The 24,656-nt window shown below is 54.5% G+C and overlaps 1 protein-coding gene across 3 annotated transcripts; it reads left to right on the top strand.

Annotated features, from left to right (window-relative positions):
* The first annotated feature begins 22,112 nt into the window (after nt 1–22,112).
* LOC117838141 (GDSL esterase/lipase At5g45910) lies at nt 22,113–24,040 on the top strand. 3 transcript variants are annotated; one of them, XM_034718054.2, is made up of 4 exons: nt 22,113–22,572; nt 22,651–22,863; nt 23,089–23,237; nt 23,347–24,040. In XM_034718054.2, exons 1-4 carry the CDS (start codon nt 22,206–22,208, stop codon nt 23,845–23,847), a joined length of 1,230 nt encoding a protein of 409 aa, XP_034573945.1. In that variant the 5' UTR covers nt 22,113–22,205; the 3' UTR covers nt 23,848–24,040. The 3 variants fall into 3 exon arrangements, with proteins under 3 accessions (XP_034573945.1, XP_034573943.1, XP_034573944.1); XM_034718052.2 differs by having other exon boundaries at nt 22,120–22,572; nt 22,648–22,863; XM_034718053.2 differs by having other exon boundaries at nt 22,125–22,572; nt 22,648–22,863; nt 23,092–23,237.
* The last annotated feature ends 616 nt before the right edge of the window (nt 24,041–24,656 follow it).

The raw sequence follows: 24,656 nt of genomic DNA, 5'->3' as shown, positions 1-24,656 counted from the left end.
GCGGAAAAGGAGCTGTCGCGACCGGAGTCGGGGTTGGCAATGGAGGAATTTTTGCGTAGCGAGTTCGTGGGCGGCGCGACTGTGGAGAGGCGGCGGAAAAACCGGAAGGCATCGAGGCTTGCAGCTGGGGATCCGGCGAGATGATGAGCGCGAGTCGCGAGGCGGTCTGACGCAGCTGCGGCAAAACTTCTGCCACGGCGGCGACGGGGCACCTTGGCGCGGCCGGCGAGGGCGCGAGCGAGACGAGGCGAGGCAGAAAGGGTTGTAGAGGGGCTTCCGCTATGATTGGGGAGGAGGGCGCGGGAATCTATTCTGTCACGACCGGCGACTGGGCGAAGCGGCGGGCGTCAGAGAGAGCAAGCCACGCGACGAAGAAGCTCTGAAGCGGCGCATGCTGCTCGAGTGCATCTGCCTCGGGAGATCTGGGGAAAAGATTTGTGGGCCCACTAGTCAGTCCTGGTTGTTCCACAGCTCCAAGATTGAAAGGAGCACTGCCTTTGGGGACTCAGAAGGAACCGACGGGGTTGGTTGGGTTCTCAGGGGTCGGGACTAAGGACCGGAGTTGAGCGCTCCTGCTCGGGAAGAGCTGAGACAGAGGGATCAGGGACTCAGATTGAGATTAACTCGATGGATTTAACTAGGGTCGTTACAATACTGTAGCACTCTGGATGGTAGCCGACTGCCTTGGCTATAAATAGAGCTGCATCTTCATTCCTAGTGTTCATGGCTCAAGTTATAGCACTTGTTGGGTTGCGGCTTTTGTTGTTTGCTAGGGGTAGCTTCCATCATATTTTCTGATGCTAGAAGAATGCTCATGAGGAAGGTGCATCGTGTGCCCCAGGCTTTTGTCCAGGACACCGTTGAGGAAGGCCTTGAGCGCAGCTTCCTTGAGCACAACTTTCTTGCATTCACTCTTTTTTTCTTCTTCTGCGTTGAGGCTACTTACCCTTAGGGTAGTCCTGGAACTATTCACACATGCTTTGTGATATTGTAAAAGCCTGGGACTTCTGTTGTAACCTTAATGAAAAGCACGTATGCCTTGTTGATGAGATGTTGTTGTCTTGTTTCTTTGGCTATTTTGTTGCTGTGCCCTGGGAACCTGGAGCTGCAAAACTCGTTGGTACGAGCCACGTTAAGACATATTTGTAGTAAATAAGTAGTCGATCGGGTAGTTTGTGGACTCCCAGACGACTTGATAGCTCTTGCACCACTAGTTCGCTTAGTGAACCACCGGGTGAGTTGAATAACTTATGTAGACTTGTAATTACAAGTCATACTGGGACGTCGTGGCCCGAAAAGATCATTTGCTCGTTAGGATGCTGCTAACCTGCTTTTGTGAGTCGCAATGGGGGCAAGAATAAGTAGTCGAATTTCACCGGAGATAACTGCATTATTATGCTAAAAACTTACAATGGTGGCTAGTGGCCTATTTACATTGCTGCGTAGTCTTCTAACTACGGATAGAATCGATAGAGATGCTCGATGTTCCACGAGTTGTCGACATCTTTGCCTGATAGGTGTTGTAGCATGTATGGTCCTGGGCCTGTGAATTTGGATACGATGTACGGCCCTTCCCATGGCGAATTAAGCTTGTGTAGCTTCTTGGTGTCTTGGATATGCTTGAGGACCATGTCACCTATGTTGAAAGAACATTATTTGATGTTGCGATCATGATAGCAGTGAAGACCCTCGAGGTACCTTGCAGACTGGATGAGTGCTACATAGTGGGCTTTTTCTAGGTTGTCTAAGTCCAAACGCCTTGTTTCCTCTACTGCCCCTTCGTCAAATTGCTCAACTGTTAGGGATTTCCACATAACATCAGCAGGAAGGATAGCTTTTGATCCGTAGACTAGGAAGTAGGGTGACTGCTCCGTAGGTTTGCATGGTTGAGTACGTAGCCCCAAAAGGACGTTGGGTAGTTCTTTGAGCCACTTGCCTCCTTTGGTGTTGCCAATGTCGTGCAATCTTTTCTTCAAAGCTTCCAGTAGCATCCCGTTGGCGCGCTCAACCTAGCCATTGGCCCACGGGTGAGCAACAGAGACGTATTGAACGTCGATGCCGCTATTTTCACCGTACTCCCAGAACTCGTTGTTGTTGAAATTGGAACCCAAATCTGTGATTATCCGATTGGGGAATCCATAGCGGTGGATGATCTCATCGAGGAAGTCGAGTACTCTGTGTGCCTTGGGGCAGGTTACTGGCTTGGCCTCGATCCACTTAGTGAACTTGTTGATGGCTACAAGTATTCGGTTGAATCCTCCGGGTGCTGTGGGAAGCGGACCGATCATGTCGAGCCCCCAGCATGCGAAGGCCCATGTTGGCGGTATGGTGATAAGCTTGTAGGCAGGGACATGTTGTTGCTTGGTGAAGAATTGACAACCCTGACACCAACGGACTAGTTCTTCAGCGTCCGCTAGGGCAGTGGGCCAGTAGAACGATGCTCTAAAAGCCTTGCCCACAATTGTGCATGAGGATGCATGGTTACTGCAAATGCCCTTGTGTATCTCTCCAACATGTCCTTACCATCTTGACGTGTGACGCACTTCATGAGTATCCCTGAAGACGCGCCTCTTCTGTAGAGCTTGTTCCCGCTAGAATGTAATTCTTGCTTTGTTGTAGAATCTGCTCTGCCTGTGTCTTGTCCGAGGGTAGTTTTTTCTCCCTTATGTAGTTGATGAATGTGTTCTCCAATCAACATCAATCATCATCACCTCCTGATCTGGTACCTCAGGACCACGATCGGTGGTTGTAGAAGGTACCGGCTATGCTATGGATGGCTTATGTAATTTATGGACAAAAACTCCTGCTGGGACTTGGGCGCGAGTTGAGCCAAGTTTGGACAAGACATCCGCAATGACATTGTTGTCGCGGACTACATGATGAAATTCCAGGCCCGAAAATTTATTTTCGAGCTTGCGTACTTCCATACAATATGCGTCCATGTTCTCCTTGTTGCGATCCCACTCATTGTTGACTGGATTGATTACTACCAGTGAGTCACCATAGACCAACAATCTTTTGATTCCTAGCAATATAGCCAGGTGCACCCCGTACAGTAACGCTTCGTACTCAGCTTCGTTGTTGGATGCCTCCCAGAAGATCTACAAGACATATTTGAGTTGCTCATCTTTTGGAGATATCAAGAGTATCCCTATACCAGCGCCTTCGAGCTTGAGGGATCCATCGAAGTACATGACCCAATGCTCTAGACGCTCTGCCGACGTCGGTAGTTGATTTTCCAGCCACTCTGCCATGAAATCGACTAGAGCCTGGGATTTGATCATGGTTATTGTCTTGAAATCCAGGGACAATACTCCAAGTTCCACTGCCCACTTTGAAATCCTACACGTGGCATCCCGATTGTGGAGAATCTCACCCAAGGGAAAGTCAATGATGACGTAGATCTTGTGTTCTTGGAAGTAATGCCACAACTTCCACGAGGTGAGTAGTATGGCGTATAATAATTTCTGGATCGGTGGGTACTTGGTTTTGGAATCTAAGAGTACTTTGCTGACAAAATAGATGGACCTTTGCACTTTGTATACATGGCCGGGTTCTAACCATTCGACTACTATCACTGTGCTTACGATGTTAGTAGTTGCAACGATGTAGAGCAGCAAGTCTTCATTGGGGCTAGGTGCCGTGAGGACCGGTGGCCTTGACAGGAAGTCCTTCAACTGTTGCAGGGCTTGGTTTGCCTCCTCGGTCCACTAGAACTTGTCTTGCCGCTTGAGTAATTTGAAGAAGGGAATGCCCTATTCTCCAAGTCTTGATATGAATCTGTTAAGAGCTATCATACACCTAGTCAGCTTCTAAATGTCTTTGATGCCAGACGGGACATGCATATCGATGATGGCGGATATCTTCTCGGGATTTGCTTCAATGCCTCTGTGGCTAATGATGAACCAAAGTAGTTTTCCAGATGGTATGCCAAAGACACACTTTGTTGGATTGAGCTTCCACCGTTTCCGCAGACTGGAGAAGGTCTCCTCTAAATCAACAATGAGGTCGTTTGGATTTCTTGTTTTGACTATCACGTCGTCCACATATGCCTCAACATTGCGGTGTAGCTGTTTCTAAATACACATCTTTATTGCGCGTTGATAGGTGGCACCTGCGTTCTTCAACTCAAAGGACATCATTGTACAACAGAAAGCTCCATAAGGGGTGATAAACGCAGTCTTGGCCTGGTCTTCTTCCTTGAGAGCTATAAGGCGGTACCCTGAGTAGTAATCTAGGAAATAGAGTAGTGCGCATCCAGTAGTGGAGTTGATGACTTGATCGATCCTCGGGAGCCCAAAGGGGTCCTTTGGACAGTGCTTGTTGAGATATTTGTAATCAACACACATCCTCCACTCATTGTTGTTCTTTTTTCGAACCAAGACGAGGTTAGCGAGCCACTCAGGATGATAGACTTCTTTTATGAAACCCGCCGCGAGTAGTTTTGCCAACTCTTTTTTGGTGGCTTCCCTTCTATCCCGGGTGAATCGTCGTAGTCATTGTCTTTTTGGAGTAGCTTTCATATCCACATTTATTGAATGCTCGATCAGCTCCTTGGGCACCCCTAGCATGTCTGCTGGTTTCCACACGAAGATATCTTGGTTGGCCCGAAGGAAGCAGACGAGCATAATTTCCTATTTAGGATCCAACCCTGAACCGATCAGGGCTATCTTGGAGGTGTCGCCGGTCTCGAGGTCAATGGCTTTGATGTCCACGTCACTTGCTGGCTTGACCTTGGTAGCCCCCGACTTGTTCTCTAGAATTTCGAGTTCGACCAGGGAGAGCTTTTTGATGCAGCGAAGACTTGTTGCATTGAATTGGGCACTTGAGAAGTTGCGGCTAACTCGACAGGTTCTGTAGTACACTCATATGATTCCTTCAAGTCTCCATAGAGGGAGAGGCTCCCTTAGGTCCCAACATTTTGAGTACTAAGTACACATAATGCGGGATGGCCATGAACTTGGCCAATGCTGGTTTTCCAAGGATGGCGTGATAAGAAGTCTCAAAATCCGCCACCTCGAATCGGATGTACTCTGTCCGGTAGTGCTACTTGGTCCCAAAGGTAATTGGCAGAACTACCTGTCTAAGAGGTATAGCCGCATTGCTTGGGATGATCCCATAGAAGGGAGAGTTCGTCGGGGTGAGAATCTCTGTGATGTTGAGACCCATCTTCTTCAAAGTCTTGGCGAACAGGACATTGAGGCTGCTGCCACTGTCGATGAGTACCTTGGTGAGCCTGGAGCCAGCAACAACCGGGTCCAAGACGAGAGGAAATCATTCTGGTTCTGAGAAATTAGTCCACTGAATGATCTTTCTGAGAGAAAGTAATTGGTACCTCAGATCACTTGAGGGGTGTGGGTATAGCTCGCTCAATGGACATAATCTCTCGTAGCACTAGCTTCTAGGACCGCTTCGAGGCGGTACCCGGGATCCCACCGAAAATGACATTGACAGTTTTGGACGGGGTCTGGAACATGCTGTTGCCATCCTCGTCTTCGTCTTCCTTGGTTTTTCCTTTGTCATTAGTACCCGATGGCTCTGGCAAGTCCTTCATTACTCTGCGTAGGCTGTAGCAGTCTATCACACGGGCTTGTCTTGGCTTCTGCCACCTCCTTTCTTGGACGATTGAGATATCACCGCGACAATATTGTTTGGCTTGCGCTTGCGGTTGTGACCTCTGAGTAGTTATTTCAGTGGTCGCCGTTGCGGTTCTAGTCGTTGTCCTGGCCGTTGCTTTGATTATTGTTGTGCTGGCCTCGGTTGCAATCTGACTCGAACCTTTCAAGCTCCTTGTCTCCTTCATCTTCCCATGCTTGTGCCATAACCTTGAGTGACTTGACATCATGGGGGTGCTGTCTGCCAAAGTCTTAGAACATACGGCGATCGTAGAGACCGTTCTGAAAATAGTCAATCACGTCTTGCTTTGAGATGTCTACAATGGTGGCCTTCTGTCGTTGTCAAGAATAGCGGATCAAGACTACGACAAGTAAACTTGTTTTATGCGCGTAAGGCTCGGATGGTTGCGTGAGAGGACACGGGGTTAGACTGGTTCGGGCAGGAATAGCCCTACGTCCAGTGTGAGGAGCTGCTCGTGTTACTCACGCGGGGTCTGTAGTAGGGGTTACAAAGAGGCAAGAGAGGGAGCTGGCCCCAAGTCTCTTGGGTGTGCGCTAATGCTCGTGAGGAGAGGGGTGAGTTCGATTGGCTTAAGAGTCATCCCTATCTCGGCCCCCCTGGTCCTCCTTTTATAGCATAGGAAGGACACAGGAGTTACTGATGAGCAAGGCGTAAGGAGAAGTAAAAGAGATAACCGTGTAAGGTAAACCAGAGCACTGGTGGAAGGACCGAGTCCCCGGGGTCGCCGCCTTCCCTTCCAGTCTCTGTCTCCCGTCAGCGTGGCCGCCGAAGGGGGGCGGCTGTCGTTGGATCCTGTCGACAATCCTCTGGTCGCCCATCGTTGCTGTGTAAGCGTGATGCGCGTGTCATCCGACCGATGTGGCCAAGCATGATGATGATGCCCGGCCACCGCAACTGTGTACGTTGTGGGGGACAGCCAACCTCAGTAGCCCTGCGTGCCGACCGGGACGCGCGGCCGTCATGTCCCTACCACCGGACCGAGCGCAGAACTGGGCGGCGCTCCCTCCTGTGCTGGGAGGCGCGGGTAATTAGTGCCCTACGGCGAACAGGGGAGGCCGCGGACTAGGACGGTGCCGCTGTAGACTGTGCGATCATGGCTACAGTGTACCGCCCGAATACTGTGGCGAGTCACGTCGAGGAGCGCGGGCGCCTTTCTGCATGCTAGAGCCGCAGCGCATTTATGGCGAGGTTGGTGGGGCCCCACAAGATCTACGCCCTTGTGCGCTGGTATGCACCCGAGGCGGATCCTTGTCTTGTGGGCCCGGATGAGTCCGACCCCTTGCGCCCAGGGTCGGGTGAGGCGGAGCCTTGCGGTGAGGGGTCGGGTTGATCTGACCCTAGGACCATGGGTCGGGTGAGGCGGAGTCTTGCAGCGAGGGGTCGGGCGTATCCGACCCCGAGGCCATGGGTCGGGCGAGGCGAAGTGGAGTACTCCCTATTCAAGCCGAGTCAGCAGAGGTCACCGTCGCCGCAGGTGGGCCCAGGAATTTATGATTGTTGTTTAAGGAGCATAAGGAGGGTCATTAATATTTTCCCCCAACAATAGCCCCCGAGCCTTTGGTGGAGCAAAGGATGCTCCTCCAGAGGCTGCATTCGTCGTTCGTCGAGGATCCTTGTTTGTCCTGTAAGCTGCAGTTGATTAGGGAGAAGAAGTTTCGTTCGTTCAGCTTGGCCGGGGAGCTTGGTTAGGCAGAGTGCCCTGAGGATGGCTTGTTTCGCCGACCACTCCTGCTCCAAGACTCCAAATTGCGACCACACGCGTGGTCGTTGGTTGCAATGCTAGCCCCCGAGCCCCCGCGCATTGCAGGAGACCGATCGGGAGGCTAGATCGACTTTAGATCATTACCCCTCAAGCGTCCGTTCGTTGGGATGGAGGGGGTGAGCTGTGCCACGCTATCCTCGCCGGACGAACCATAGTGCTCGTTGAGCTACGAACAGGTCGGTTCGAGTGGAGTCCTGGTCCCCGTTCAGGGGGGTCCGGCTCGGGCCAAGCTGGTGGCGTACCCCAGATTCTGGCTGGCCAGTTCATATAGTTCCCGAGTCCGTTCGATTGGATCCGGGGGCTCGTTGCCTTTCTTCGGGGAAAAACCATGAACTTTGATGCCAGTCCATACTCGAACGTGAGGTCGGGATGCCCTTGGCTTTCGCTCACCTGGGTGATGGACGCTAGCGGACCAATCCCTTCTCACCCCTTGCTCGGGGATGTCCTGGGGCGACTGTCGAACTTGTGGTGGGCCAGCCTTCGAACCCCTGGACCGTAATGGGCTGTAGGAGCGTTCAGCTCCGTATCCCATTTTACCTGTCGGTGGGCCCCGAGCCGTACGTGGAGGATGTCACACGCGTGCGCTTCCTGGGACGTGAAGTGGCATAGAGTACTGGGCCTGCAAAACGAGGAAAGTAGAGACGTTCCCTGCAGCAGATCGTGCGCATGGTTTCGCAGAAAGGCGGGGGTGACGGGGCGTACCTGGCGTCGCAATAACTATGATGGGACCGCCCCTTTCGCTTCCCGCGCGGCCCCTTATAAGAAGTAGGAGTCCGCCTCACCGGTTCCGCCCGTACCCGTTCTCAAGCCCTTCCGCCTTCTCGCACACCTTTTGCCTTCGTTCGCTAAGTGCAGTAGCTTTCTTCGCCTTCCGCCGTCGAGCCTTCCACCCCCTTAGAGATGGAGTCCTGGACGCGCTCGAGCTTCGGCACCTCACGCGCCGATGGCTTGGTGAAGAAGGGCCTCCTTTGCAAGAGGACCGCGATGGACGAGTGGCGGTTGCCCGGGAGGGAAGATGCGCTGCATCCGGATGGCGGCTACATCATCTTGTTCGCGCACTTCCATGAGAGGGGGTTCGCGGCTCCGCCGAGCCTCTTCTTCCGCAGGTTGCTGCACTACTACAGGCTCAAGCTGTAGCACCTCAATCCCAATGGGATCCATCATATCACGGTGTTCGTTGTGCTGTGCGAGGGGTACCTGGAAATCGAGCCCAACTTCTCGCTCTGGAAGTACTTCTTCACGGTCAGCCTGTATCAGAGGATCGAGAAGAGGGGGACCCAGACGCGAACAACTCCGGTGCCGATGGGGTGCGTCGGCATCCACCTTCGCCCGAACCGCACCAAAGAATACATGGCGATCAAGACCGCAGCGTCCCACAAGGGGTGGCACCAGCAGTGGTTCTATGTGAAGAACTACTCTGAGTCCCCCTTGCCAGAGTTCACCGGCCGCGTCATTGAAGCAACGCTGGAACTATGGTCGTACGGTCCAGTTGAGAAGGAGAAGAAGCATATCGCCGGTCTGCTTCAGGCCATCGTCCGCCTGAAGGAAAAGGGCCTGACCGAGGCCGGAGTTATCGGGGCGTACCACACTCGGAGGGTGGCGCCGCTGATGCTCCGGGCTTGCTCACTTGACAACATGGTTCCCCACACGCTGACCGAGGGCTCCGTCCTTGCGACGGGTGTACTTGCCAATGCCGAGGTCGAGCAGCGCGTCCGGGAGGCACTGGAGGACAAGGACACCATTTACCCGGTGCTCGGTCACCCTCCAATGCGCCCAGACGAGGATTTCGTCCAGCTGGTGAGGATTTCACACTCTCATTCTTCTTTCCTGCATTTCTTGCTTTGTCGTTCTGACGCGGGGTCCTTGTATCTACAGGGCAATATGACCCAGGTCATGGCCTCGCGCCCGCCGGTGCCCGAGGATGCAGAGCGGCGGCGGCAGAACCACCTCCTCGCCGAGAAGCAGAAAAAGAGAAAAGACAAAGAGACGGTGATGAAGAGGAAGAGGGCCGCCAAGGAGTTCCAAAGGCGGCGGCGGGGCGCGGTCATGTCGGACGACGACGACGGTGATGACGACGAGGATGAGGAGGAAGAGACCGAGGAGGAGAATGTTCTGGCCCCCTGGCCGGGTGCGTTCATCATCCGGGAGCAGCACCCCCAACCGGCCGTGGGGAACAGGTCGAGCGGACCGCCTACCCAGGACCCGATCCTGCGGGGCTCTAGGGCTGCGCCCCAAGGTTCGGCGAGGGGCGCGCCTTGGGAGTCGACGAAGCCGACCCCTGACCTTCTACCTACGTCACGCGTGCAGAGGAGTAGCGGCAAGCGGACGCTGCCGGATGCCCTAGGATCGGCGTCGAGCTTGGAGCCGAAGCGCACCCGTCGACCTCACGCTGAGGGGAGGTTAGTGGAAATTCCTCGCGTACCTTATTCCTTTCCTGGCATTGAGCCATTTTTGATGAAGTTGTCGTTGTTTCACAGTGCTGCTCCTCGGGAATTTATCCCGCCGCTGGCGCCGAAGAAGGTGCTCCAGGTGTCAACCGCCTCCACGGGGTGGACCGTGACCCCGCCGGCGGCGAGCGGCGGTGTCGTCGGAGAGGCTGCGGGGACTCCCGCAGAAACGGCCTCTGCGGCGGCGATAGGAGGAAGGGTGCTGCAGTCGGGCACGGGGTAGGGGCCGACCCCTGTTCCGCCTTATGTCTCCGTAGCCGACCCTGCGGGACAAGATGCTGCCCCTGGGGTTCCTCCGCCCGACGAGGTGATAAAACTTGACGACGAGGTGGAGGAAGAACCGGTGGGGGAGGCATCAGCATCCGAGGCCCCGGCTGCGGGGGTGGTGACGACGTCGGTGGAGACGGCGTCGGCGGCGGAGATGGGGGCGCCTGCCCCAGCGGTCGTGACAGAGATGGCGGCGGTGACGGAGACGGGGGTGCCCGCCCCAGCGGCCGCGACAGAGACAGCGGTCGCAACAGAGACAGGGGCGCCCGCCCCGGCGGCCGCAATGGAGTCGGCGGTGGCGGCGAAGACAGCAGGGCGCGCGCCGGCGGCTGCGGCGACGGCGACGGAGACAGCGGCGCGTGCGCCGGCGTTGTCGATGGGGCCAACGTTGTCAAGGGCGGTGGCACCTGCCCCAGTGGCGACGTCGGGGACAGCGGCGTCGGGGTCGGTCGGAAGGACCTCCCGTGCCCCGGCGGCGACATCGGGGACGGCGGCATCGGGGTCAGCCGGAACGGCCTCCCGTGCCCTTGTCCCAGTTGGTCTCGACCCCAATGCGTGGGGTGGGCCGACCTTGCATTGGAGATCCTGTGAGGACCCACAGAAGCCCCGCTTCGTGCTGGACAATGCCGAGGAGCGGAGTAGGTGGCAGGCGGTGCAGGGCAGGCTTGCAAATGTCCACATTGCCTTGTCTTCTGCGATAGGGGAATTGGATGGCGTCGTTGTCCCCGGTGGTCAGGTATGGTGTTCTCTTTGGTGGTCATTTTCCTCTCGTTTCTCCGTCCCTCCTTTCTCCCAACAATTCCTAATTGTAAATCGTTCTGCAGGCCCTCCAGGAATGTAGCTGGGGGAAGTTCGAGTTCCTTTGGTGCGAGCGGGGGCTCTGGGAGCGTTTCTCTGTGGAAAGGCGGTGGACCGGGGAGCTAACCAGACAGCTCACCGCCGCCCAGCAGGTCGTTGCCAACCTGCGCGCGAGCAAGAGGCGCGGTAGGGCACACGGCGGGCGGAGGATAAGTTCCAGGCCATCGTCGAGAAGGCTCGCCTTGACGCAGAGGAGTTCCAGGACGTTTCCAAGAAGGCCCGCCATGATGCCGAGGAACTCGCACGGTTGAAGAAGGATCACGAGGCCCTTCAGAAAACCGTCGAGCATATCCGGCACGAGCGGCACGCGGCTTGGCAGGAGCGCAACTTCGAGGCGAGCCGGAAGGTTGAGATCGAGAAGATTGCGGTCGACCTTGGGGAGGAGGTCAGTCAGTTCCATGTGCAGGTGCAGGGGCTTCAGGCTACCGTGTCCCAAGGGGTGGACCGGGAACGTTAGCTGAGAGTCCGATCTGAAGGTAAGGCTAACGCTGTCCTTTTGCTTGCCGCGTTGTGCCAGTTTCTGACTTGGCGGACCGTTCTGGACAGGCCTTGAAGATGACCTCTCCCGGCTGAGGGACGTCATCGATGCGGAGCGCACTGAGCACGCCAACCTACGGGACTCGGTCCGCATCATCTGCGACGGCCTCAACATGGTCCAGGAGGAGGGGACAAGATCGTTGGTGCCTCGTGTCCTTGGGGCGTACCGGTGGGCCCGTGAGATCGCTCGGGAGGCACTCCACATTGGGGTGAGGCGGGCCTTCGGCGTCTTCGGCTCCTACCACTCCGGCATCAACTTTGCCGCGATGAGCAGGGGGTACGCCTCCGGCTACTCCGAGGCCGAGCTGGACGAGATCGACGCGTCGGTGCTCAATCCAGCGGAGGCCTTGGCGAAGCTCCTGGAGGATGAGGCTATCCCGCCGGAGGAGCCAGGGACGAGTTAGCTGTATCGGGCTTAGATGGCCAAAAAATATGTAAATGTGTTAAGTAATTTCGAACTTGCTTTTGCGATGGCCACAGAGGCCTTTGTGTAATTTTTCAAAAAAGGTTTTCGATCCTCTTTCTTTTTTTTGGGTTTGGAAAGATTGGAGCGCGAGTTGGATGCGTCAGGAAGTGCCGATAAGCAAGGGCACCATAGCCACTGGGGCGTAGGTTTCTTGCAGTCCGATCGGTTTTGCCCGAGCATCATTCGCGCACTCTTTTCTTTTCACACCCAAACATTCAGGAAGAGGGTTGGTCTGGTAAAAATGGTGTTTTGAGAAGACGCCAAGTGACTTGGGCAAGAGCACCTGATAGCCCCCGACGGATATGCAACCCTGGGGCAGAGCTAGGGTCGGATATCCCTAAGCTTAGGATGACACTTTAGCGAAGGCAACTCAAAACCACCCCTTTCTCACAAACTAAAAGATAATCAGAAGTATGTATGTACAAACTTGGATACAATGGCTAAGGGTAGAAGCGTCTTAGCTGCTCAATGTTCTAAGCGTTGGTGAAGACCTGCCCGTCGTGGGTCGCCAGCTTGTACGTGCTCGGCCGCAGTACTTGCGCGATGATGAAAGGACCTTCCCACGGAGGGGTCATCTTGTGTCGACCTCTGTTGTCATGGACGAGACGAAGCACCAGATCGCCGATGTTGAAGGCTCAGCCCCGTACCTTACGACTGTGATACCATCGTAAAGCTTGCTGGTATTTGGCTGAGTGCAGCAGGGCCACGTCGCGCGCTTCGTCGAGCTGGTCTTGCGCGTTCTCGAGAGATGCTTGATTCCCCTGTTCGTTGTATGCTCTGACCCTCGGCAACCCGTACTCCAGGTCAGTGGGGAGGATTGCCTCGGACCCATAGACCATGAAGAATGGGCTGAAGCCAGTTGTCCTGTTGGGGGTCGTCCTCAAGCTCCACAGGACCGCAGGGAGCTCCGCGACCCATCGGCCGCCGAATTTGTTGAGCCGGTCGAAGATTCGTGGCTTGAGACCCTGGAGTATCATGCCGTTGGTCCGCTCAACTTGTCCTTTCGTGCGGGGATGTGCCATGGCCGACCAGTCCACTCGGATGTGATTATCATCACACAACTTGAGGAACTTCTTCCCAGTGAACTGCGTGCCGTTGTCCGTGATGATGGAGTTGGGAACTCCAAAGCGATGGATGATGTCGGTGAAGAATTGCACCACCTGCTCGGACTTGATTTGCGCGACCGGTCGTGCCTTGATCCACTTTGAGAACTTGTTAACGGTGACAAGCAGGTGGGTGAAGCCCCCAGGCGCCTTCTTGAAGGGCCCGACGAGGTCCAGACCCCAGACCACGAAGGGCCACGTGATGGGGATGGTCTGGAGTGCCTGGGCGGGCAGATGGGTCTGTCGCGTGAAGAAATGGCACCCTTCGCAGGTGCGCACCACGCGGGTGGCATCGGCGACCGCCGTCGGCCAGTAGAAGCCCTGTCGGAAGGCGTTCCCGACGAGGGTTCTTGGTGCAGCGTGGTGGCCGTAGGCCCCGGCGTGGATGTCCTGTATCAGCACCTTTCCCTGCTCGATCGGAATGCAGCGCTGGAGGATGCCGGTGTGGCTCTGCTTGTATAGCTCCTGATCGATGATGACAAAGGATTTGGCACGGCGTGCAATCCTTCACGCCTCCGTCTTGTCCGTTGGGAGCAACTCGTGGATAAGGTAGTCAAGGTACGGGGATCTCCAGTTAGGCGGGGGATTGGGCCCCTCTGCTGTGTTCATGTCGATCTCCATGACCTCGGGGTCAGAGGGATCGGCCTCCGAGTCCAAGATAGGTGGCGCGTTGCTGACCTCTCCTGGGTCGGCTCCTGAGTCTGGGACAGGTGGCGTGTCGCCGACCCCTCCCAGCTCCTTGTAACGGATTGAGAGCTTGTATTGGTTGCTGATGAAGACGCCGTCGGGAATGGGCTTTTAGCCGGATGCCGCCTTCGCTAGTTGGTCAGCTGCCTTGTTGAAATGTCTTGCGACGTGGTTGAGTTCCAGACTGTTAAACTTGTCTTCGAGCTTGTGGACTTCATTGCAGTACACCGCCATCTTGGGGTCGTGGCAGCTCTACTCCTTCATGACTTGCTCGACGACTAGCTGAGAGTCATCCCGTATGTCCAGCCGCCGGATGCCCAGTTCAATGGCGATGCGAAGCCCATTGAGGAGAGCCTCGTATTCAGCGACATTGTTAGATGCAGGAAAGTGGAGGCGGATCATGTACCTCATGCGCACGTCGAGAGGAGAGACGAAGACCAGACCCACTCCAACGCGAGCCTTCATCAGCGACCCGTCGAAGTACATCGTCCAGTACTCCTGCTTCTTCGACGATGATGGCGTCTGGATCTCTGTCCACTCTGCGACAAAGTCGGCGAGTACTTGGGACTTGATGGCTGTCTGGGGGGCGTAGGTGATGCCCTGGTCCATAAGCTCGAGCGCCCACTTTGCAATCTGTCCTGTAGCATGCTGATTTCGGATCACTTCGCCAAGGGGGAACGATGAGATGACCATCACCGGGTGGGAGGTGAAGTAGTGGCGCAACTTCCTCTTTGTGATGAGGACTGCGTAGATGAGCCTCTGGATCTGAGGGTAGCAGGCCTTGGACTCGGACAAGACCTCGCTGACGAAGTACACCGGGCGCTGCACCTTGAGGGCGTGTCCCTCCTCCTCTCGCTCCACCACTAGAGCTGCGTTAACCACCTGGGTGGTCGCTGCGATGTAGAGCAGGAGTGGCTCCCCGTCGGTTGGCGAGACTAGGATTGGGGCCTTCGTCAGGAGGTTCATGAGCTGGTCAAGCACCTCCTGGGCCTCGGCGGTCCACACAAAGCGGTCGGTCTTCTTCAGGAGTCAGTAGAGAGGAAGTCCTCATTCTTCGAGGTGTCAGATGAAGCGGCTCAGGGCCACAAGGCATCCCATCACACGCTGAACTCTCTTCAGGTTTCAGATCGGCCCCATATCACTGATGGCCGCTATCTTCTTTGGATTGGCTTTGATGCCATGCACGGAGACGATGAAGCCAAGCAGCATGCCTCTCGGAACCCCCAAAATGCATTTTTTAGGGTTGAGTTTGATGCGCTTGTCTCTCAGCCTCTCGAAGGCTAGTTCAAGGTCGGGGATGAGCTGGTCGCCCTTCTTGGACTTGACCACGATGTCGTCTATGTAAGCCTCAACGGTTCACCCGATGAGGTCCCCGAAACACTTAAGCATGCATCGTTGGAACGTAGCCCCCGTGTTTTTGAGGCCGAACGGCATCTTGATGTAGCAGTAGGGCCCGAAAGGGGTGATGAAAGAAGTCGTGAGCTGGTTGGACTCTTTCATCGTGATCTGGTGGTAACCGGAATATGCGTCAAGGAAGCTAAGGGTTTCGCACCCTGCGGTGGAGTCGACTATCTGATCTATGCGCGGCAGAGGAAACAGATCCTTTGGGCATGCTTTGTTGAGACCTGTATAGTCAACACACATTCTGCATTTCCCATTCTTTTTTCGTACAAGAACAGGATTGGCTAACCACTCGGGGTGGTGCACTTCCTTGATGAACCTGACCGCCAAAAGCTTTTGGAGCTCTTCACCGATGGCCTTGCGCCTCTCCTCGTCGAAGAGGCGCAAGCCTTGTCTCACCAGTTTGGAGCCGGCCTTGATGTTCAAGGAGTGCTCGGCGACTTCCCTCGGGATGCCTGGCATGTCCGAGGGTTTCCACGCAAAAATGTCGCTGTTTGCATGGAGGAAGTCGATGAGCGTGCTTTCCTATTTAGGGGATAGGGTAGCATCTATCCGAACGGTCCTGTCGTCGGAACTGCTGGGGTCGAGGGGGACCTCCTTGACGCCTTCTGTGGCCTTGAAGGAGGTGGTGGACTGCTTGGAGTCAGGTGGGTCCTCGGCGCTCTTCGCGAGCCGGACTGCGGTGTCCTCCGTGCAGGTGATGGCTGCGCATACTCGCAACACTCTACGTCGCACTCGTACACCTTCTAGAAAGACGTGCCGACGGTGATGACCCCGTTGGGCCCCGGCAGCTTGAGCTTGAGGTAGGTGTAGTTGGGGATGGCCATGAACTTGGCTTAGCACGGCCGCCCCCAAGATAGCATGGTAGGTCCCCCGGAAACCCACCACCTCAAAAGTGAGGGTCTCCTTCCTGAAGTTGGAAGGAGTCCCGAAAGTGACGGGCAGGTCGATCTACCCGCGGGGCATTGCCCGTTTTCCCGGCATGATGCCGTGGAATGGCGCCTCGATGCGGCGGAGGCAGGATCGGTCGATCCCCATGGCATCGAGGGTCTCGGCGTAGAGGATGTTGAGGCTGCTGCCTCCATCCATGAGCACCTTGGTGAGGCACTTTGTGCCGACGATGGGGTCGACGATGAGGGGATAGCGTCCTTGCTATAGGACACGATCTGGGTGGTCGGACTGGTCGAAGGTGATGGCGGATCTCGATCAGTCGAGGAAGGTCGGGGTAGCGGCCTCGGCCACATAGACTTCGCAGCGCTCCAACTTTCAGCGGCGCTTGGAGTCGTAAGCCGCCGGCGCTTCGAAGATCATGAAGCGGCCGTCCACGTTGGGAAAGCCGTCTTCCTTCTTCTCGCCATCCTTCTTCTCTTCTTTGGGCTTCCATCTCCGGTCGCCCTTCACTGGGTTGCCTACAACATACCTCTTCATGAGGTTGCAGTCCTTGTAGGTGTGCTTGGCGGGGAACTCGTGGTTCGGGCACGGTCCCTCGAGAAACTTGTCGAAGAAGCCGGGGGTGCCCTCAGGGGGTGGTTGTCCCCATTTGCGCTCAGCAATGGCCACGAGGGGAGCCTCGCGTTGCTGCTTGTTCCAGAGATCCTAGGAGTTTCCGGGGCGCATGTACGTGCCCTGGAAGTTTCCCATGAAGATTTCCTTTAGGTCGTTCCAGTTACAGATCCGACCCGAGGGAATGTGCTCTAGCCAGGCTCGCGCCGAGTCGACCAGAAACAGCGGGAGATTGCGAATGATGAACAGGTCATCGTCCAGCCCACCGGCCTGATATGCAAGCTGGTAATCGCTGAGCCAAAGTCCGGGGTTCGTCTCCCCGGAGTACTTGGCCACATTGGTGGGCTGCCTGAAGCGCGCTGGGAACGGCGCGTTCAGGATGCGTGCGGAGAAGGCCCTGGACTCCGCTGGGTCGAGGCTCGGGCTGCGATCTTCTTCGCTGTCATAGCGACCACCATGGTGGACATGGTAGCCGCGGTCCCCTCCATCCTCCCTGTCCACGCGGGAGCGCCTCCGCCGTCCAGAGTGTCGCGGGCGTCATGGATGGGACTGACACGCCGGTGGACGGACTGGGCTCTGCCTCCTGCAGGTGGCGGTGTCCGTCGAGCGGGCGTGGCCCGGTTCCCCCTAGGGGAGGCTGGTGAAAGACTCCCCACGCCTCTCGGGAGGCGCGGTGGGCGCTGCCCTGCTGGCATTGTGCCCGCGTCGCCGGGACGCGAAGCTCTCCGCCTGGTGGACGATGGCGCACTCGAGCAGGTTGCGCACCTCTTGGTGCGCTTGACGCTCCTCGGGCGTTGCCGGCTTGGGGAGTCGTCGGAGTAGGGCTGCCGCTGCGGTGATGTTCTGGCTGGTGGGGGCGAAGAGTTGAGGGCGATCTTCGTCCTCACAGATGCGCCGCTGGACGTCGCGCGCCTGTTGTCGTGCCCCGAATTCGTTGCGGGGGCGCTCGACCTCCCGTATGGGAACCGCGCACACCTTCGGCAGATGTGGCCGTTCCGGGACCCTGGCAAGGGCCCCGGTTGTGGCTGCGATGCGAGGTGGGGGAGTGCGTTTCCTCCCTGCGGCGTCGTTGTCGTTGGACCCCTTGGAGTGCACGTCGGCCATGAAGCACTCTTGCGAGGGGTGGTGGCTCCCATTGTTGGAGCTGGCGTCGGAGGCTGTCCTCGCCACACCCACGAACTTGTTGTTCGTGGGTGGCACGATCATGGACCGCGCCAGGAGATGACCGTAAGTCGCCGCGGCGTTGCGCAGCCCGAAGGGCCATTCCTCCGAAGGAGGCCTCGTGGCGCGCGCGCGGCCGCTCACCACCATTCTGGCGGCGGAGCTGGAGATGACGGGGCGAGCGGGCAGGACACGAAGAGGGATTAGCTCAATTCCCTCCCCCCGTGGCGAGGAAGTCCAAGCTCCCGAAGCGGATGAGGGAGCCGGGAGCAAAGCCGGTGTCGCAGTTGGCCATACGAAGCTGGTGATGTATGCGCAAAGGTCCCCTCCCTGGCACGCCAACTGTTGTTGTCAAGAATAGCGGATCAAGACTACGACAAGTAAACTTGTTTTATGCGCGTAAGGCTTGGATGGTTGCGTGAGAGGACACGGGGTTAGACTGGTTCGGGCAGGAATAGCCCTACGTCCAGTGTGAGGAGCTGCTCGTGTTACTCATGCGGGGTCTGTAGTAGGGTTTACAAACAGGCGAGAGAGGGAGCTGGCCCCAAGTCTCTTGGGTGTGCACTGATGCTCGTGAGGAGAGGGGTGAGTTCAGTTGGCTTGAGAGTCATCCCTGTCTCGGGTCTCCTGGTCCTCCTTTTATAGCGCAGGGAGAACACAGGAGTTACAGATGAGCTAGGTGTAAGGAGAAGTAAAAGAGATAAGCGTGAAGGTAAAGTAGAGCACTGGTGGAAGGACCGAGTCCCCGGGATCGCTGCCTTCCCTTCCGGTCTCCGTCTCCCGTCAGCGTGGCCGCCAGAGGGGGGTGGCTGTCGTTGGATCCTGTCGACGATCCTCTGGTTGCCCGTCATTGCCGTGTGTGCGTGATGCACGTATCATCCGACCGCTGTGGCCAAGCATGATGATGATGTCCAGCCAACGCAACTGTGCACGTCGTGGGGGACGGTCGACCTCTGTAGCCCTGCGTGCTGACCGGGAGGCGCGACCATCATGTCCCTGCTGTCGGACCAAGCGCAGAACTGGGCGGCACTCCGTCTTGTGCCGGGAGGCGCGGATAATGAGTGCCCTACGGCGAACAGGGGAGGCCGCGGACTAGGACGGTGTCGCTGTAGCCTGTGCGATCTTGGCTACAGTGTACCACCCGAATACTGTGGCGAGTCACGTCGAGGAGCGCGGGCGCCTTTCTGTGTGCCAGAGCCGCAGCACATTCATGGCGAGGTTGGTGGGGGCCCACGAGATCTACGCCCTTGTTCGCTAGTCTACGCCCAAGGTGGATCCTTATCTTGTGGGCCCGGATGAGTCCGACCCTCTGCGCCTAGGGTCGAGCGAGGTGGAGCCTTGGGGCGAGGGGTCGGGCGTATCGTACCCTAGGACCGTGGGTCGGGTGAGGCGGAGTCTTGTGGCGAGGGGTCGGGCGTGTCTGACTCCCTATTAATGTCGAGTCAGCGGAGGTCACCATCGTTGTAGGTGGGCCCAGGACTTTATGATTGTTGTTTAAGGAGCATAAGGAGGTCGTTAATATTTTCCCCCAACACCTTCTTATCGAAAAAACAATGGACGTAGCTTCGCAGGGTCTCATCTCGCCATTGCTTGACTTGTGCCAAGTCAAGTCTATTGCCTGGACGCTGCATTGCTCCCGCGTAATTGTTGGTAAATGCCTTCTTAAGATCTGGCGATGAGTCAATTGAGTTTGACTTCAATGATTCGAGCCAAGTGAGAGGCGTTAATTCCATGCATATGAGAAAATAGATGACTTTTGTGTCATCGTTCCCTCCTGCAGCTTGAACTGGTAATGAGTAGCATCGAAGCCATTGAACTGGGTCCTGCTTGCCATCATATTTGGAGATGCCTAAAGGTTTGAATTTCTCGGGTAAAATAGTCTTCCTGACCCGACTTGTGAAACCCAGAAAGCTATCGTTGTCGTCACCCCTTAGTCAACTTCGAGAATTTTCCCATTGGGTTTCGGGGGAATGTTATTCGAATATGGTTCTCAGATCATAATATGTTGATCTTCAAACTTACTTATGAGTTTTCCTTTTAAAGGTTTTTCTCGTATGAATTTATAATGAGACAATAATCCAAATATGCCATATCATTTTCTTCTTATATTTTCCCACTGGGTTTTAAAGGAGTTTTAATGGCATGTGGACATACAAGTTGGTTTCTCCTCAATATTTTTCCCATAGGGTTTTTAGAGGAGTTTTTCCCATAAGATAATCAAAGATGATTGAACAAGGATTACATGAAACTTATAAGAAGCTAATTGATCAAGGGGGAGTGTTGTGAAACATTTTATTAGTGATCCATTAGGATTAGAGGCAACTGTATATGACCTTTTATGAAAGGGTGTGGACCTTTCATGAAGGGACCAACTCCCAAAGGACATGATGCCCTTTGAGCATGTCCTTTTCCCTTTATAAATATGTAACCAGACCATTCATTTAATCAACGGTAATGCTAACCATCCTACGTCCGACGCGGACGGAAAATATCGGACGCTCAGATCCACTCAAACGGCATCAGGGCGACGGACCCGAAGTATCATTTAAACCAAGCTAGTTGCAAGCTCAAGTCCGATCGAGAGTTATCTATTTGCTGCAGTGCTGCATGCTGGGTTGCCCGCTATGCTTTCCTCCAAAATCCTTCACTCCTGCTTTGCTTTCTCCTTGGAGCTCGCCACACCGGCCATGGCGGGCGCCGCACCTGGACCTCACCCCCACCCTGCCGGCTATGGAGGCCGCTGTGCCCGAAGCTCGCCTCCGCCTCGCCAGCCATGGAGGCACCTCGCCGTGCCCGGACCGCGCCCCGCCTCACCAGCCATGGAGGCCCCCACGCCTGGAGCTCGTCATCCGCATCCTCTCGGGCGTGGCCCCAACCTCTTCTGCGTCGCTGTCCGCCACCTCCCGGCATGGCGCATGGCGCGGCGAGGCTATCAGTGAGCGAGGCCGGCAGCCATGGGCGCGCGTGGCGGGAAGCGGTCTCCATAGCCGACGAGATGTTTCTGCATGTTGCAAGGGTATGTTTCACGTGTTTCGGATGTTTCAGAAAAATGTTGCAAGAACTTCATGTTGATGTTGCAAAGTAGATCTAGATGTGCATATGCTTTGCACATGTGTTGCAAGTGTTTAACCTATCATATGGTGATTTTTTGTTTGGAAATGTTGCATGAAACATGCGTTTGATGTTGCGGTGGAAATTTTTTTAATCAGAAATGATGTTTACATTGAACGATTTTTCGCATATTTTTCAATGTTGCAACCTCATACTTTCGATGTTGCAGATGTTGTTTTTGAATGTTGCAATGGAGCATCCGATGGGAAAGTTCCCATCGGACGTTCGAGCGCTAGCAACACCCTTTAATCAATTGAAAGAAACCTTAGATTCATTCTTTCAGTCTCGTTTTCAACTCTCAACAAAAAAGATATACTGCCACAATAGATAACATCCTCAATAGATAAAACATGTTCTTTAAACCTAACATGGTTCCACATGCAAATACATAAGGGGATTAAATGCGATTATAGACTAATCAATACTAGCTGGCTTTTCTTTATATTTAATCACAGATGGCACAATTTAATTGGAGGTGCCCTGCCCACCTACTCATGGGATATTGGCATGTTCGCTTCAGCTTATTCAGCCGGCTTATCAGCTACCAAACAATATTTTCCTCTCACAACAAATCAGCTGTTTTAGCTTTTCAGCTGGCTTATAAGCTGAAGCGAACAGGTCCATATGTTGTCGGTTATCGCACATGATCAATTTCTTAATTGTTTGATTAATCTACCTCATGTTTGGCCCTCAGATTAATTATAGTTTCATGGGGCATCTTGTTTTCGCGTCAGATTCCATTATAGAGGGTGGATTAGGTGCTTAGTTTGATTAGTTGTACTTGCGTTTCATGCCGGGTTACATACAGTTTTCTAGTACTTGATATGGTTTCCAACCACAACACAGTAGGATTACTTATTAGAACAATGAAGATCGAGGGCCAAGGCCTTCATTATATTTTTTTCGTTCTTTGCAAAAAGAGAATGCATCTCTTCTTTCAAGAAATTAAGCATATAGTATCAGTGCTTTCTTTTTTTAAAAAAGTTGCGGCTTGAGCAGAGACGGATGACACGTCCTTTTTCTAAAAAAAAGTTCAACAAAACACAATTTCTTTAATTCACAGACATCGTGGATACCATCTTCTTTTTCTTTACTTTACTGCAAATCCTCAAATTTTCACGGACTGCCCCTTTGCCAGAGGAGCAATAAACTCCGGGATCTTCCGCCATGTGAACAGCTGTTGTTCCATCATCTTTTCTTTTCTTTTCTTTTATTTACTGCAAACTCTCCGAGGTCCTCATTGATAAACCAAAAGCTACTACAACATGCTACCTCCAGTAAAGAAATCACCCAAATCGGTCACCAGGGCACTACAAATAACGTTGCAAACTCTCAAGACCTCCAAGAAGGTATCCATGGCGCAGCTTTCACGTCTCCTCATGGGGCTTCCACTACTGCTCGCCCTTCTCGTCGCAGCAGAAGCCGCTGCCGACCCGGCCACCGGCGGCAGCCTCAGCCTGGCGCGCTACACCCGCGTCTTCGCATTCGGCAACTCGCTCACAGACACTGGGAATGCCGCCATCTTCCCGGCCACGGCGAAGGGTCCATCCACCCGGCCGCCGTACGGGCAGACCTACTTCGGTCATCCCAGCGGCAGGGCCTCCGACGGCCGACTCATCATCGACTTCCTCGGTACCAAACTTTCAATTCCACCGTTTTTCACGTGCAAATGCATGCAAGGCTCAAGCCAATCCGTGATGCACGCAGTAGAAGAACTGGAGGTGCCACTGCCGACGCCGTACCTCGCCGGCAGGACGGCTGCTGACTTTCTTGATGGCGCGAACTTTGCGCTGGGCGGTGCGACGGCGCTCGACCCGGCGTTCTTGGCGAGCCGAGGGATAACGTCGGTCGTGCCAATTTCTCTCGGCAATGAGACAAGCTGGTTTGTGAATGTTCTGCAGCTACTAAACTCCTCAGGCTACGGTAAAAATATGATCGGGCAGCATTCTATTTTTTTTCTTTCCTTTCCTTTTTATAAACAAGATGAGGGGCTTATTTAACTCAGATCTCGTGGCACCTAAACTAGTACGTGGATTCTGCATCCGTATAAGATGTGGAAGTTGACCTTCTGAATGGACATGCAATCAAGCCACACATCATCGGCGTCATCATATCCTGTCGACTGTTTTAATTTGTTTAATCATGTAGCAGATCAACGCAAGATCACGGCGAGGTCGCTCTTCTTCGTCGGTGAGATCGGAGTCAACGACTACTTCCTCGCCCTCATGAGCAAGTCCGCCGATGTCGCGGAGAGCCTCGTGCCACACATCATCGGCACCATCCGCTCAGCCCTGACTGTAACTACTATACACCCACGAGCTCATCGACACCCTGTCGATCACATGTCTGGATAGTGGCGTCCAACGTTTCTGGCGGGATTTTCTCTTACCCTTTCGATCTTCATAGGCCATGATCGGCGCCGGAGCGAGGACGGTGGTCGTCACGGGGATGCTACCGCTCGGTTGCGAGCCCAAGCTGCTCGCCATGTTCCCAGGTGGCCCCGGCGACTACGACCCCGTGTCCGGTTGCGACGCCCGGTTCAACAGGATCGCAGTCCAGCACAACCGCGCGCTCAAGCGCATGCTCTGGGAGCTCCGGCTCCGCCACCCCCGCAGGTCCTTCCTCTACGCCGACGTGTACCGCTCCGTCGCTAGAGCCGTCGCATCGCCGGCGAGGTACGGTTTCGGGAGCAAGCCGCTGGCCGCATGCTGTGGGGGCGGCAGCGGGCCGTACAACTTCAACTACACGGCGTTCTGCGGCACCCCGAAGTCGACGACGTGCGCTGACCCGTCCGAGTACATCTCGTGGGATGGGATCCACCTCACCGAGGCAGCCCACGAGTTCATCGCACACGCCATGCTAGGGGAAGTGCTGTCCGTGGTGGAGACAGGATCCCGACAAGCCTGAGGACGGAAGGCTAACATACGTACAACGCATCAGGATCACAGCTTGTTCAATTGATACATTAAAATACATAATTTCGTGGCAAATATAGAGCGGTAATGTAAACAGGGTTAAGGACAGCATCAAAACGTTGGGATCATATATTTTGCTCTGCGTTAGCACTGAGACGTTTAGTTCCCTTGACATTTGTTTTGTAGTTTTATCCTTCTCAATCTCCCGTAGAGTCTTCAAGATCTCGTCAGTGACCTCATCGATATTATCCATCATTAAACTATGATAATGAATAGTGGATAATTCGTTTTGCTTTGCTAAAAAAATTAATTATACTATACATAAAACAACCTCTTAATCACAATAAACAAGTTAAAAGGAGTAACATTATCTATAGTACTATATCTAGATATACCATGAGCCCACAAAGCTTGAGAAAAAACCTGAAAACATCTCCTAGGATTGTTTTTTATCTTCTTTATTATGAGTTTGATCAAAGCTTGTTACTTGCTCAATCTAAGCATAATATATATGGAGATGATTTGAGCAATTCGATCTTACAAGATTCAGCAAACCTCAGCAGCCATAATATATGTTGAAGGGATCTTGACACCCTAAGAGGGGGTGATGTCGGTGTTTAGACCCGGTAACCTACCAAGGGGCTGCTCGAGGTAGTGTTTTAGCTGGTAGGGCTCGCTAAGATCAGGAACTCGAAGATAAATGTAGGCACACGATTTAGACAGGTTCGGACCGCTGAATTGCGTAATACCCTACGTCCTGTGTATTGGTTGGATTGAATTGCTTTAGAGGGGGTCCCTGCC

The sequence above is a fragment of the Setaria viridis genome, chromosome 9 (assembly GCF_005286985.2).
Source record: "Setaria viridis chromosome 9, Setaria_viridis_v4.0, whole genome shotgun sequence".
NCBI classification, from domain to species: domain Eukaryota; kingdom Viridiplantae; phylum Streptophyta; class Magnoliopsida; order Poales; family Poaceae; genus Setaria; species Setaria viridis.
The sequence above is the reverse complement of the archived record's forward strand: the minus strand, read 5'-3'. Positions and strand labels throughout refer to the sequence as shown.